The sequence below is a fragment of the Rhinatrema bivittatum genome, chromosome 6 (assembly GCF_901001135.1).
Source record: "Rhinatrema bivittatum chromosome 6, aRhiBiv1.1, whole genome shotgun sequence".
In the NCBI taxonomy this organism is placed as follows: domain Eukaryota; kingdom Metazoa; phylum Chordata; class Amphibia; order Gymnophiona; family Rhinatrematidae; genus Rhinatrema; species Rhinatrema bivittatum.
The window spans coordinates 236,782,998-236,797,701 of record NC_042620.1 but is presented as its reverse complement, the minus strand read 5'-3'; the positions used below and the strand labels follow the sequence as shown (position 1 = coordinate 236,797,701).

Genomic DNA, 14,704 nt, shown 5'->3' with positions numbered 1-14,704 from the left:
GAAAAGTAATAATGCATTTACACGGAAAGGTTAATATAAATCTAGCCCCCCTAGATACGGCCTCATTTCCCTAATAGCGATAAATTTTTTCCTTCTTTCTTGTGTGCCTCTTGTAATGTCCAGATATATCCAAACCTGGTGCCCATAGAAGTTCTGTATTTGATTGCGAAAGTACATTCTTAAAACTGAATCTCTTTTGGAGGCAAACACAAACTGGATCAGTAATGTAGCTCTTTCTTCAATAATCATCTCATGGGACTTCTCTAACTGATGTTAAATCCTCAGAGACATCTGGTAAATGATCTGGCATCTGATTCATTCCTCCCCTATTCGGGGGCAGGTAATATATTTTTTAAATTACAGGAATTGCCTGTTCAGGAAATTTTAGAATGTTCAGCATGTAACTTTTAAACAAATCTAGGGGGGAGATCAGTTTGATCTTAGGAAAATTTAGTATTCTCAAATTAGGCCTTCTCAACTGATTCTCCATATTCTCCATTTTGTTAAAGTAGATATTTTCTGATCTTATGAGATTGCCTTGGATCGTCTCAACTCCCACTATTTTTTGCTCAATTTCTTTCACAGACGTTTCCAGCTTTGTAACTATTATCCAAGCTTTGTGTTTTAGATATGCTTTCATTGTAGCTGTTAATAAACTTATACATTATCCATTGAAGATAGAACATTCCATATTTCATCTAATGTGATTTTTTGGGGCCGAATCAAAGGAGGATTACAGACACTCTTATATCATAGTCTCCTTTTCCTACCTCCACTGGGTCCCCTCCTCCGTGGTCACGATGCTGTGCCTCCACAATTGGGCCCTTGGAGCCCTGTAAATCAGGGCTCTCCGAAGACATCAGTATCCCACCGGCTCTTCTCTGGACACCAAAATTTAAAGAGGCAGATTGTCTCTCCAGCAATATAGCTGACAAATCCGATTTTCCTAGGAATCCAAAAGGCGGTTCAGGGGTCGTTGATGCGCCGGGGCTGAGGGATGTTTCATTTGCCTTGGGGCTTGGCATCTGCTCCTCGCCGATACCTCCAGCAACTCCTCCCACTGGCAATGACTGCACGGGTCCCGCAAACATTTCCTCAATCCTTGGCTGTCTTGTATCCAGCAGTGGCATCGAGGTAATTTCTCTTACTTTGGCTTTCCATTTTGTGTGGGACATTGTTGAATTCAAAAAAAGAAAATATAAATTCAGGTAATTCAAGCTAAATTTAGAAAAAAGCCAACGGAGCTGAGATGTTCACGTGCTCTCTATACAGCGGCCATCTTGGTCTCCCCCGGATATTTTGTTTTATATTGTTATGTTGTAGTTTTGGGCATTGTAACTATTATGCATATTTTATTTGCAAATCACTTAAGGCATAGGCTTAAGAGATCAAGAAATTATAATAAAATACAAATACAAATCACAAGATTGAAACTTGTGAATAGTGGTGCCAATTGTCAAGGCTTCAGCCTTGGCCTCACAACTTTCACACTTGTGCAAATACAGCCCCCTTTTGTGCCCATTACTGAGGGCTTCATTTCTGGCAGAACAACTCAGAACATTATTCTGCCACCTTTTTTCTGGGACCTGAGAAAGCAGATCAGAGTTGGCAGTATAAATCAATTCTGGCTCCCGTGAGGAAGAACAGAGCCACAATTGCATGGCTTATTTATGGCCTTCCAGCCCCTGGAGGAAGCTGAGAAGAGCAGAGAGCTGGAGCTGCTTCTCCCAAGATGAGGGCAGCCACATGGCTTTGATTCGGGTATGTGTGTGTGAGAGAGAGTTCACACCTGACCCTGGCCCCAGCCCTAGCCCGGCCCCACCCATCTCACCTCGCTCCACAGTTCCTTTCTGCCTCCAAATTAAGACCTGCTTAATATACTAGTTTCATTACAATATGTTTGACCCTCACTCCTTTCTCTATATGCAATCACTTATTACATCAGCAACATCTGGATCTGGGTGATGCACTGAGATATCCACACTAGGAACAAAAATCCAAAAATGCTTGCCAATGCTGAATTTAAATAGAATCAAAAGCAGCAGCCATACTCCACACAATACAATGGGTAAAAAGTCAAAATAGAAGTTAAATAGAAATCTACTTAAAACAGAAATGCAGTCATCACATAGTAACAAAGTATGACAGCAGATAAAGTCCAAGTGGCCCATCCAGTCTGCTCAGTTATTCCAGTCTACACTGCTAAGGATATATCCCAGTTTATCAGCTGTAGAAGCTTATAGGATATTGCTTCTTATCCAAGCCAGTTTTTCTTGTAACATAGGAATATAGCAAATGATAATAGATAAAGACCATCTGCTCCATTCATTTTGCCCAGTTATTCTGTCCACACTGCTAAAGATACATCCCAGCCGTAAGCCGCAATGGGGTAGATTTTCAAATGTGCACGTGCTTCCCGACGCGCACACATGGACGCGCTGATTTTATAACGTGTGTGCACATGTTATAAAATCCGTGGGCTGTGCGCATATGTGCGTGCGGCGTGTGCAAGGGGGACTTTCACAATTTTCGTACGGCGACGCATTCGGGCCTTGGAGTCTGTCACAGCATTGATTTCCACCATGTATGCCAGTAGGTTATTTCAGGTATCTACCACCCTCTTAATAAACTAGTATTTTCTAATGTTTCCTCTGAACTCTCCTCCTTACAACTTTACAGCATTGCCTTGTCCTGAACCTGCCTCCCTATAATGTCACAGCATTTCTGTTGCATCAACATCTTGTACTCTCATTTATAACTAGAACTATATGCCAAGGAAGATCATTTCCTTTACAAAGCCATCGGGTCTTTCCACAATTAGGAAGCATCATTTTCTACCTCACCACATTTAGGAAGTTGTCTTACTGGGTCAGGCTGAGGGTCCACCAAGCCCAGCATCCAGTTTCCAACAGTGACCAATCCAAGTTACAAGTACCCAGCAAGTATCCAAATATTAAATAGATTCCATGCTACTGATGCCCGTAATAAGCAGTGGCTATTCCCAAAGTCAACATGATTAATAGCAGTTTATGCACCCTTTCCCCTACGAACTTATCAAAACCGTTTTTTAAACTCAGCTACATTACTGCATTAACCATATCCTCTGGCAATGAATTCCAGAGCTTAATTGTGCATTGAGTGAAACATAATTTTCTCCAATTTGTTTTAAATGTGCTACTTGCTAACTTAATAGACTGCTCCCTGGTCCTTGTATTATCTGAAAGAGTAAATAACTGATTCACATTTACCCATTCAAGTCCTTTCATGATTTTATAAACTTCTATAATATTCCCCCTCAGCTGTCTCCTCTCCAGGCTGAACAGCCCTAACCTCTTTAGCCTTTCCTCATAGGGAAGCCATTCCATGCCCTTTATCATTTTGGTTGCCCTTCTCTGTACCTTCTCCAGTGCAAATACAGTATATCTTTTCTGAGATGAGACAACCAGAATTGCACACAGTATTTAAGGTGTGGTCTCACCATGGAGTGATACAGAAGTATTATGACATTCTCTGTTTTATTCACCATTCCCTGCCTAATAATTCCTAACATTCTGTTTGCTTTTTTGACTGCTGCAGCACAGCACACTGAGCTGATGATTTCAGTTTATTATCCCTTAGGTCTTTTTCCTGGGTGATAACTCTTAATATGGAACCTAACATCATGTAACTCCAGCATGGGTTATTTTTCCCTATATGCATCATCTTGTACTTGTCCACATTACATTTTATCCGCCATTTGGAAGCCCAGTCTTCCAGTCTCGCAAGATCTTTCTACAATTTATCATAATCCCCTTGTGATTTCACTACTCTGAATAATTTTGTGTCATATGTAAATTTGATCACCTTACTCATCGTACCCATTTTCAGATCATTTAATCCTACTCTCTGTTTCCTTTGTTTTAACCAGTTTGCAATCCACAGAAGGACATTGTCTCCTATCCCATGACTTTTTAGTTTTCTTAGAAACCTCTCATGAGCGACTTTGTAATGCACCTTCTGAAAATCCAAATACACTACATATACCGATTCACCTTTATCTGCATATTTATTAACCCCTTAAAAATACTGTAGCAGATTGTTGGGAAAGACTTCACTTTGCTAAATCCATGTCAATCTATATGCTCTGTGATTTTGATCTTTGGATATAGTTTTCATGATTTTTCCCGACACTAAAATCAGGCTCACCAGTCTATAGTTTCCCGGATCACCCCTGGAGCCCTTCTTAAATACTGGAGTTACATTGGCCACTCTTCAGTCCTCAAGTACAATGGGTGATTTTAATGAAGAGGTTACAAATTACTAGTAATAGGTCTGAAATTTAATTTTTTAGTTCTTTCAGAGCCCAGAGTTGGCACGTTTATTCTTCCTCCATGTGTTTCGTCTCCACAGGCTTCCTGAACACATAACTTCAGACAGAGGTCCTCAATTTGTCACCCACTACTGGCACGTGCATGTTATAAAATTGGTGCGTCCATGTGTGTGATCTGAGAACCATGCGCACATGCGCTTCTTTGAAAATCGACCCCTTAACCTTTTGAAAGTTTAGTGTAGAGCTGTGGTAGATTTACTTAATGTTCCCCTTCCATTTATTAAAGGGTTGGTATGACTAGGGTGAAGGGGAGGGAGAGAGAGAGAGAGAGAGAGAGAGAGAGAGAGAGAGAGAGTAAGCACTGTAAGAGGATGTTTTTATTGCTATGTATGTTCCTCTTTTAGGCCTGGATTTATCAAAATGCACTAAATATCGCATGTGATAGAAAAAGGGTTGTGTTTTATGGTAATACCTATGTGGAGTGCTACATTACTGCAAATTGTGATAACTTTTTCATGCTTTGAGATAAGTGCCAGAATTGTGGTATTGCCTATGTACAACTACTGGGGGGACCATGTTGAGAGAGAGAGAGAGAGAGAGAGATCCTAACCATAATGCCCTCACATTAGATAGGTATTTATATCTCTATGGGAGATATGGGTGTTTTTGCATGCTTAACGCATGCAAAACATCATAACGCTATTTGATAAATGACTGTTAATTTGTAAACCGCATAGATCTACTTGTATTTGCGGTATATAAAATCTGTATTTGCAGTATATAAAATCTTTTAAATAAAATAAAAAAAAACAAACTATATGGAGTAGATTTTAAAAGGTACATGCACGCTTCTTTGGTGGCACCTTGGACGCGGTCGAATAATTCGTTTGATAACCTCACTTGTCGTATTCCTTTCCAGATCATTTATATATATACTGAAAAGCATCGGTCCAAGTACAGATCCCTGAGGCACTCCACTGTTTACCTTTTACCACTGAAAAAATTGACCATTTAATCCTACTCTCTGTTTCCTGTCTTTTAAACAGTTTGTAATCCACAAAAGGACATCGCCTCCTATCCCATGACTTTTTAGTTTTCTTTGAAGCCTCTCATGAGGGACTTTGTCAAATGCCTTCTGAAAATCCAAATACACTACATTTACCCGTTCACCTTTTCCACATGTTTATTAACTCCTTCAAAAAAATGAAGCAGATTTGTTAAGCAAGACTTCCCGTGGGTAAATCCATGTTGACTGTGTTCTATTAAACCATGTCTTTCTATATGCTCTATGATTTTGATCTTGAGAATAGTTTTCACTATTTTTTCCGGCACTGAAGTCAGGCTCACTGGTCTATAGTTACCCAGATCACCCATGGAGCCTTTTTTAAATATTGGGGGTACATTTGCCACCCTCCAGTCTTCAGGTACAATGGATGATTTTAATGATAGGTTACAAATTTTAACTAATAGATCAGAAATTTCATTTTTGAGTTCCTTCAGTACCCTAGGATGCATACCATCCGGTCCAGGTGATTTGCTACTCTTTAGTTTGTCAATCTGGCCTACTACATCTTCCAGGTTCACTGTGATTTTGTTCAGTTCGTCTGACTCATCACCCCTGAAAACCATCTCCGGAACTGGTATCTCCCCAACATCCTCATTAGTAAACACGGAAGCAAAGAATTCATTTAGTCTTTCTGCATTGGTTGTATTGCTTATGTTGCTTCTGCCTAAATCCAGGCCTGCAATTTTCAATTTGGTTTCTGCAGTTAAAAAGTTTTCTACTAGTGGAAATTGCCTATCTGAAAACAGCCTAGTCTGAATGCGGCCAAAATGAAATGCGTGGTGCCACAATACGTGTGCTTTCAGCTGCATTTGATGGAGGTGTTCCTGGAGGGCAGGGTTAGGGCAGGGACTGAAATAACGTGTGTACTTGTTTGTTTTGAAAAGAATTCACGAAAAGGAGGTGTAAGTGTCTGCAGGTACTTTTTTCTTTGGCAATTTTCATATGTTTACTTTGAAAACTGATGCAAAATCCATAGGTAAAATGTACCAGAAAACTTGGCATGCAATGGGGGCAGTTTGAAAATTGCACACCATAGTGTCTAGCCCCATGTAGAGGCTGGAATAGCATCACTAAAAGAGTCTCTTCCTGTTATTTGTCTCCATCTTCACTTTGCCCTCCTGTAATGTGAGAACTCTTAAACTCATATCTCTGTGGATTGCAGCTTGCATGAATAAGTTAGACCAGTTTGGGAGCACTCTGGCTGACCAGTTTGCTTTCATTTTGGAGGGTAGGGGAGGGGGAAGGGAAGCATCAGAGACAACATCCTAAGCCAAAGAAAGGAAAAACTCCTTCATAGAGAGCAGCCATCCAAGGTCCATTTCAATATCTACAGACTTGAAACCCAATGTACTAAAGTGCATTAACAACATCGGCCATTATGATGCGTTAATTAGCTCACATAAATGGCCCATATTAATGACATACAAATGAGTTTTGCATTAATTTACTAGCATTAAAGTTAACACATTAATGTGGACATTATTAGAGAAATGTAACTATACTGCTCTCAGATCAACGGGTCTATATTCACATTTGCATGTTTAACGTGTGTTATTTTTCTATGCCAGGTACTGAATTCTTTTGTGTAGTTTTGAGTCATACTACCTCTTTGTTTTTATATGGAAATTCTTTTTTTATATGTGAATACTTAAAATTTGGATATATGGAATACTTTGACTTCCAAATCTAACATTTGCATCATCTTTGACTTTTGGAATGAGGCATTCCGAATAGCTTAGTTTTGCAGTAATGCTTATTCCCTGAGAGGTACTCAAGGTTATTTCCTACACTAGAATTTCCTTACTTTTGGTGCTGTGATTTTCCATCTTATATTATTCTGTTGTACATAGGTTTTTAATGAACAATAACATGGATCAAATATCAGTAAAGCGAAGAAGGGAAGCATGTCATTTTGAAGCATATATTTTATGTGCTTTCAGGCTCATGTCAAAGGAGAAATATAATGTTTTATAAACTAATCTTTCCAATTTTTACTCTGAGAAAAGAAAACCAAGGTTAGCATATGTTATGTAAACAATGAACATTTAACAATTAATCTTCAACATTTTCTGACAAGATTAGTTAAAGTTACACTATCACCATGCAATATGGACAACAACAAATGCTGTCTAATCAGTAACATATAACAAAAGGCAATAGATAAATAGGAGTATAACATGTTTGAAAGTAATTTAAATAAGGGAGGAGGTAAGAAGAATACTTATGCATGAATTTTCTAGCACTTTTATACTTTGATCCTTTTGAAAATTATCTCACATTTGTCGGATCAAGGTTGTTTTTAATAGAACAGGTACCCCATTAAAGAAGGGGAACAAGATAAATGATAGACTCTGGCATCATCCAGACCTTTCAAAGCTGTGGATGTCTCTAAATATTTTCACTCTTCTTTAACTGAAAAGTTCGGATACCTCTCTCAGCTCCTAGTCAACATATTTAGTGCAGTCAGCTGGGCCTTGTAACGGCCCTTGTGAGTCACAATAAGGGCTGGGGGAAATCCATGACTCCAAATTATATCTGTAGGTAGGTAAGAGATCCGAGCTTGGCAGGTAGTTCCTGTGGCAGCTATGATCCCAGAAAGAATAACGATAAGTTCAAACCTCTGCAAGTGTATATTTTCCTCCAAGATGCCCCAAAGTGGGCTCCGCTCATCCACACGATGGTAGAAAGTAACAGGAAAAGCCAAAAGTGGAGTATGCGTTGATAGAGTTTCCAAGAAGTTGACATCATTTTGCACCAGCTCCATGGTCATCCCCTCCTCACTTGGAAGTACTGTGAACAGCTTGGCAGACACTTGACAATTGATGAGAAAGCACTTCTTGCTGTCAGCAACACGAATGACTAAGCAAGGGAAACCATCTACCAGAGTGATCAGAACTTTGCGACTGAATTGGACCATAATGGACCTGCGACTTGGTCGAGACAGCTCAGCAAAAATAATTCCTGCTACCACCACATCTAACATTATGCCCAGGATCAGCTGTACTACCAACACAGCTATGGCTAGAGGGCACTGCTCAGTGATCCTCCTAACACCATACCCAATCGTGACCTGTGTCTCCAAGGAGAACAGGAAGGCAGCTGTGAAGCTGTGCATATTGGTTACACAAGGTGTATGATTGATCAATAACTGGCCCTCAAAAATATCATGATGGGTCAATGCCACAGTGTACCAAATAGACCCAAAGAAGACCCAGCTTGAAGTAAAAGCAACAGAAGTGATGAGGAACTTGAAATACCACCTGAGGTCCAATAGGGCGCTCCAGTAGTTACAGTGTAGGTAATTGGAGCAGCGCAAGCCTAGATTTTGGAACTCTATGTTGATTTCTCCATTTTGTCCAATCAACCTCGTGTGAGGAGTGGCTGGAACCTGCTCGGATTCCACAATATCAGACACCGTAGACAGGGATCCCATACTAAATGAATAGGAATCTGAAAGGAGAAATAGAAGGCTTAGAGTGGAAACCCACATAAAAATATCACCTTGGTACACATGGAGGTTCTTTTTAAACAGGATTTGCATGGAAGCTTTGGGCCATCATTCTTTTGCTCAACTTTCCCAGCTAAGATATGCAGTACATAAAAGCCTGAATTTTAAAAAGGCCGCACATGTAAAATTCGGGGGATACACGCCTGGCCAGGCCTTGTGCACGCCTAGTGCATTTTAAAAACAGCCCGGCCACGCGCGTATCTCCCAATACATGCAGAAGTGCCGGGCCATGCAAAAGGGGCGTGCCGGGGAATGGGGTCTGGGTGGAGGAGTGGGGCGGGAGCTGACTGGGACATTGGCCATTAGGCCCTGTCCCGTGGAAGCGCGCGCCAGCAGCCAGATTACTTAAAGATCCGGAAATTCTTAAAGAACTGGAGTTCCAGCACAGGATCTGGAACTTCCAAAACACTCTTTGCACAAGTGATGAGAGCTAGCAAAGGGCGCACCAACACTCAAAATTGCCCCATCACTGAATTTAAATTCTTTTCCCCCAGGTCTTACTTTTCTCTCCAGGACCCTCTCCCACACAGCCGAGCAGCAGCAGAGGTTATCCCATGATCCCTTGCTGCTATCTCATCTCTTTACCCCAGTGCATTACTGAGAGTCCTGAGGGGGCTGAGGGTCCTGTTCCAAGCAGTGGGACTTGGGGCAGTCCCCCTGCAACATCATGCACCACTTTTCCTTTCCATTTAATTTATTCACAGGGTTATTCTTTATTCTGCGATGGGCCGTTAATGCGTGCGTTAGGGCCTTATTGCATGCGATGAGGCCCTACCGCATGTGATACCGGCCGCTTCGCGGTGGTATTATTCTAATTAGGGGAAGGGGAGGAGTGTGGGTGGGGTTTGGGCGGAATTATCTCCCGTCTGCGCTGTGGGTGATAATTTTTTCACATTATCGCCGGCAGCACCGCGGGAAATAGCTGCACCTTTTCCCATGGTGCTATGGGGGTGATAGTGTGCGGCATGGCCACTCCGCAGCGGGTGAAACCGCACCACCACTATCAAACTCCTGCGCCTTTTTTTCCCGCAACACATCATTCTGCTATAAATATTTAATATATAGCAGAATGATGAATCTAGGGGTTAGTGTGTGCCTGCCTGCTTCTTCAGCCTGGCCAGGGGGCTCTTCCAGAGGCATGGGAGCTTCTACAAACAGGTAAAACTTTAAAAACTTTTCCAACCCGTTCACAGTTCCATGATTGAATAATATATTGTCAAACAGATCTTTCAACACAGTAAAAGGTAGATTTTAAAAGGAGCGCACACACGTCCATGTGAGCACGGTTCCCGGCGCACTCACATGGACACGGCTATTTTATAACATGCATGCGTCAGTGTATGCATGTTATAAAATACGGGTCCCACGCTCACATGCATGCCAGATTTTCGTGTCTGCACGCGCATGTGCGGGCGGGTGGCCTGCTCCGTGCACGCTGGGGGGGGGAGGGATTTTTAGAAAAATATGCGCGGCAACACGAGTAGGGCTTCCCCAGTTCCCTCCCAGTCTGCTCCAATTAAGGCCGGCTGCCTGTGCGCGCTTCCCCGGGAGAGTGGCTAATGGCGCTGCCCCGGCTTGCCCCCCCCCCGCTCCTCACTACCCAGACCACACCCCCTGGCCTGCCCCGTTCAACAAGCCCGGCACTTGTGCGTGTATATCAGGGGTTATGCGCATGGCTGGGCCTTGCGGTGCCCACAAGGCCCGGCCATGCTCGTAACCCTTGAAATTTACACGCGGACAGCTTTTAAAATCTGGCCTTAAGGTTTCAGCTGGTTATGCTGAAATTATATCTTTTATGTACTCAATACTCATCTCTGTAGGGGTGATATACAATTATAAAAATGTACTATAAGTGCTGTATTTTTTAATTATTATTTTATTTTTTTAATTTTTATTTATATTCCACCTTCCATCACTTGAAAGCAGATTTCATAAAGAAGTAATCTAGTATTGGAGATTCAGTATTCTAAAGTATACTTAATCCTATTCTATTTTGTCACAAACAATAGTAAAAGCATAGAAAGCCATATAACTTTATACTATTAAATTTATTTTTCAAAAATTTATACTCTGCACTATCCTGCGCTCTTGGCAGATAACAATGAAAATGTACATAATTAAAATAAGACATAGAAAGAAATTGTTGAAATTAAGCCCAGTGTTAAATGTAAAGCTAGAATTTAATAACTATATATGCTGAATATATATTGATCATACAACAGCATTATAATATGTGCATCCAATGAGTGCTTTTCACACAACATGTGCTCTGAAGTCTCGCAATAGGCCGCACACATATTTTTCTGCATGAGGGCTGTCTTGCCTCTCACCCATCCATTGACAGAAAAAAAAACATATGGCCCATGTAGTCTGCCCATCTGCCCGATTAATGTAGCTTTATAATTCCCATCATGAAAATAACATATGCAAATGTTAAAAAAAAACCCCCAACCTACTGTTGCCAGTTCTTACCGTTAATTTCTGCTGCCTTTTATGACGATACTGCTAAGGTCTCAGGCTGGAGTGTGTTACATTCTTCTAAAAACTAAAGGCTTTGAGGGGCTGGATATTTTCCCCAAAACACAGGCAAGTAAACACAAACAGACACAGGTCCGAATTCACTGGGTGAGATCTGTTTCGTGCTTGAAAAATCCAGCACTTTGTAAAGATGCTACACATCAGAGAGAAGCAGCCCCGCACCGCCCCTCAAGAGCGAAGCTAGGGATATCAAATTACAATGCGTGTGCTTATTTGCCTACCTTTACATCTGTGAGATAGCTGCAGAAATAAAATCAGGCCTTGGGGCACACTGCATATGACCTTGTGTTTCAAAAGAGCCGTTAGTGGTTGAAAAGTCCGGTGAAGCACGTTTTGATGGAAGTGTGTGAGTGATGCACTACCTAAAAGGGGTGGGAACCTTGAAAGATTTTGTACGGTTTCATTTTCGTTCCGGGGGTGGGCCATTCTGTGTCCACCCCCAGATCGTTCTTTTTAATTTTGGTGTGCCGTAATTTTTTTTTTTTTAAATTATAAAAATCCAGAGACCCCCCCTCCACCAGCAGACCCCCCCCTCCCCAGTACTCACCACATACACCTGGTGGTCTAGTGGGGGCCAGGGAGTGTTTTCCTGCTCCCGTGCCAGCGGCTGCCCTCATTCAAAATGGCGCCAGCCGCCTACTGCCCTTAACTTATGACGGTGCAATTGGTCTCATTGCCCTAATATGTGACAGGAGCTGCTCGATGGCACCAGGGTATCGGCGGGATATGGTTGTTACGGGATTTTAATCTGAAATCTGTGTGTAAGTATTTACGCACACTTGAGCGTGTCCATATAACTTTGTGCGCACATGTAAGCACAGCCAAGCTATTTTATACCATGCACTTATGTACACGCATATGTTATAAAATGGACACATCTCTGGATGCGAGCTGACATAGGCATGCTCATGTGTACCTGCATGCCAGTATTAAAGTTACCATCCTTATGCACAAAGGGGTAGATTTTAAAACCTGCGTGCGGGCGCAGATTTGTTCTTGCAACAAATCGGGCGCGAACAAATCTACACCCGATTTTATAACATGCGCGCGCAGCCACGCAGCCTGCCTCCGTTCCCTCTGAGGACGCTCCAAAATCGGAGTGGCCTCGGAGGGAACTTTCCTTCCGCCCCCCCCACACCTTCCCCTCCCTTCCCCTATCTAACCCGCCCCCAGCCCTATCTAAAACTCGCTCCTTACCTTTATCGGGAAAGTTACGCCTGCCTTTGGGCAGGCGTAACTTGCGCGCGCCGGCAGCCAGCCAGCGCACCATCCCCCGGCACGGCAGCTGTTCCGGAGGCTTCGGTCCCTCCCCCGGAACGCCACTGGGCCAGTGCCCCGCCCATGGCCCCGTCCCCAGAACACCCCTTTTTCGAAGCCCCGGGATGTACGCGTGTCCCGAGCCTTGTGCGTGCTGCCGAGCCTATGCAAGATAGGCCTGGCGCACGCAGGGGCAGCTTGGGGCAGCTTTTCAGGGGTTACACGCATATGATACGCGCGTAACCCTTTGAAAATCTGCCCCATAATTCTAGGGCCCCTTTTCTAAAAAAAAACAGGGAATGGTGAATTAAAAAAATGCACTTCCTGAGCATATACTTTCACTTATTGCGCGGTACATCACTTACCGCACAGTTACATCGTTTCCGTGCAGTAACATGAAAATTTGGATTTAGAACAAAATTTGGGGGATTTTTCCTTTGTTTTCTGGGTCTCCCAAAATGAAACAAAATAGACAATTTTGTTGCGATTGTCTGTGTTGTAAAAAACGACTGCCCATCCCTAACTGCCTAATGCTTAGGAAGGGGCTCTCATTAGCTTTACTCCATGTGATGAGGCACTCTGTTTATATGGAAGATACCAAGATCCCCCTCCGCCATACTATGGGATGCAAACCTTAAACTTTGTCTTTGTTATTAGTTATACAAAACTATTTTGAGGGACAGGGATTCAAATTATTCAGTGTGTTATCCAAAAAAGTGGAGCTGGCCGATGGAATGTGGGCAGTTGGCAGATCGGTTTGCACTGATGCAGATATGTATGATTTTCACTGGGCCGCCCAGTCTTGCAACACCTAGATTGGAGTCTACATGGAATATTTTTGAAATTTATGGTTTCTATGAAATTCGGTGACATCTGTTTAATGACATTTGTTTTTCATATTGTTATTTTTATGGTATTGTGTATGTTTGTTGTAAATCGCCTAGACCTTTTGTGTTAGGCAATCAATAAATTTTAATAAATGAAATGAAAGCAAGCACTAACATTTGGAATTTGCACCATGATGCTGTGAGACTGAGCACCTAACTGGTGGTCAGAAAGAAGTTTTTATCTGAACATAAATCTGCTTGCAGGGTGTGGTTTTGTTTTATGCTGCTTTCCGAAGGGCAGGAAGAGGGTAGCATGTTGGCCTTTCTCTGAACTCGTGTACATAAAACACAAATGCACTGTTTAGACACTTCTGATCAGAAGTCAAGGCTTGGCGTTTCATATTTCAATGTTCAAATAATACAGATTAAATGTGGGTGCCTACCATGGTTGCTCTTATTGGAGTCTTATACCTAAGTCATGCCTGTGTAAACCAGCTCTAGTCCTGTGTGTTGCCAAACACCGGAGTAGAATTGTCTCTGAAACAAAAACAAAATATACCATAAAGTAATGAAAGAGGAGATGTCACATGCCTTATGCTGGTTATAGTGACTGCTTTCTTTCTTTAACATATTTTCCAGGCAGCCCTGACTAATTGTCCTTCACCCAGTTATCGCATCCCTGAGGGTGTACCCTGTGATTTTGGCAGTGTGATTCACAGACACAGCCTATCCAGATCAGGCCGTCAGGTTTTCAGTAGGGGTGTGCACGGAAAAAAAAAAGGTGCTGTCATTTCGTTGTTTCATATTTATGACATTTTTATTGTTTTGTTTTCCCTGCATATATTGTTTTGTTCGCTCATTTCATTTTAGTGCATGCTATGTTTCTGCAATGCATGCACTTTACTAATCGCATGCGCTTAAATGGTTTAACGTGCTAAAATGACATAACAGCACATAATGAAGTTTTGGAACTTTTTGCATCATTTCGGATAGGGAATCAGGCAAAACGGTGCAACAAACATTGTTAATGTTTTCATGAGCTGTTTCTTCTTCTATCAGAAATCTTGCATTCCGTGAAGTCTGTAAGAGGCCAGCCTGGAGGATAAGACAGGAGGAACAAGCTCTAAAGCTTTAGGAGAAAAATGCTGCATTAAAAAAGGGCAAACCCTCTGAGAGGGCTAGGATTGGGTAGTATGGAG

At 42.1% G+C, this 14,704-nt stretch overlaps 1 protein-coding gene across 1 annotated transcript; it reads right to left on the bottom strand.

Moving 5' to 3' along the window:
• Positions 1–7,809: 7,809 nt before the first annotated feature.
• Positions 7,810–8,808, bottom strand: LOC115094682 (ATP-sensitive inward rectifier potassium channel 10-like). The gene has a single exon (XM_029607934.1). The coding sequence runs from the start codon at positions 8,806–8,808 to the stop codon at positions 7,810–7,812; it is 999 nt and encodes a 332-aa protein (XP_029463794.1).
• Positions 8,809–14,704: the final 5,896 nt, after the last annotated feature.

Excerpts from the sequence above, each read along its gene's own strand:
- LOC115094682 (XM_029607934.1), bottom strand. The coding sequence starts at position 8,808 with ATGGGATCCCTGTCTACGGTGTCTGATATTGTGGAATCCGAGCAGGTT.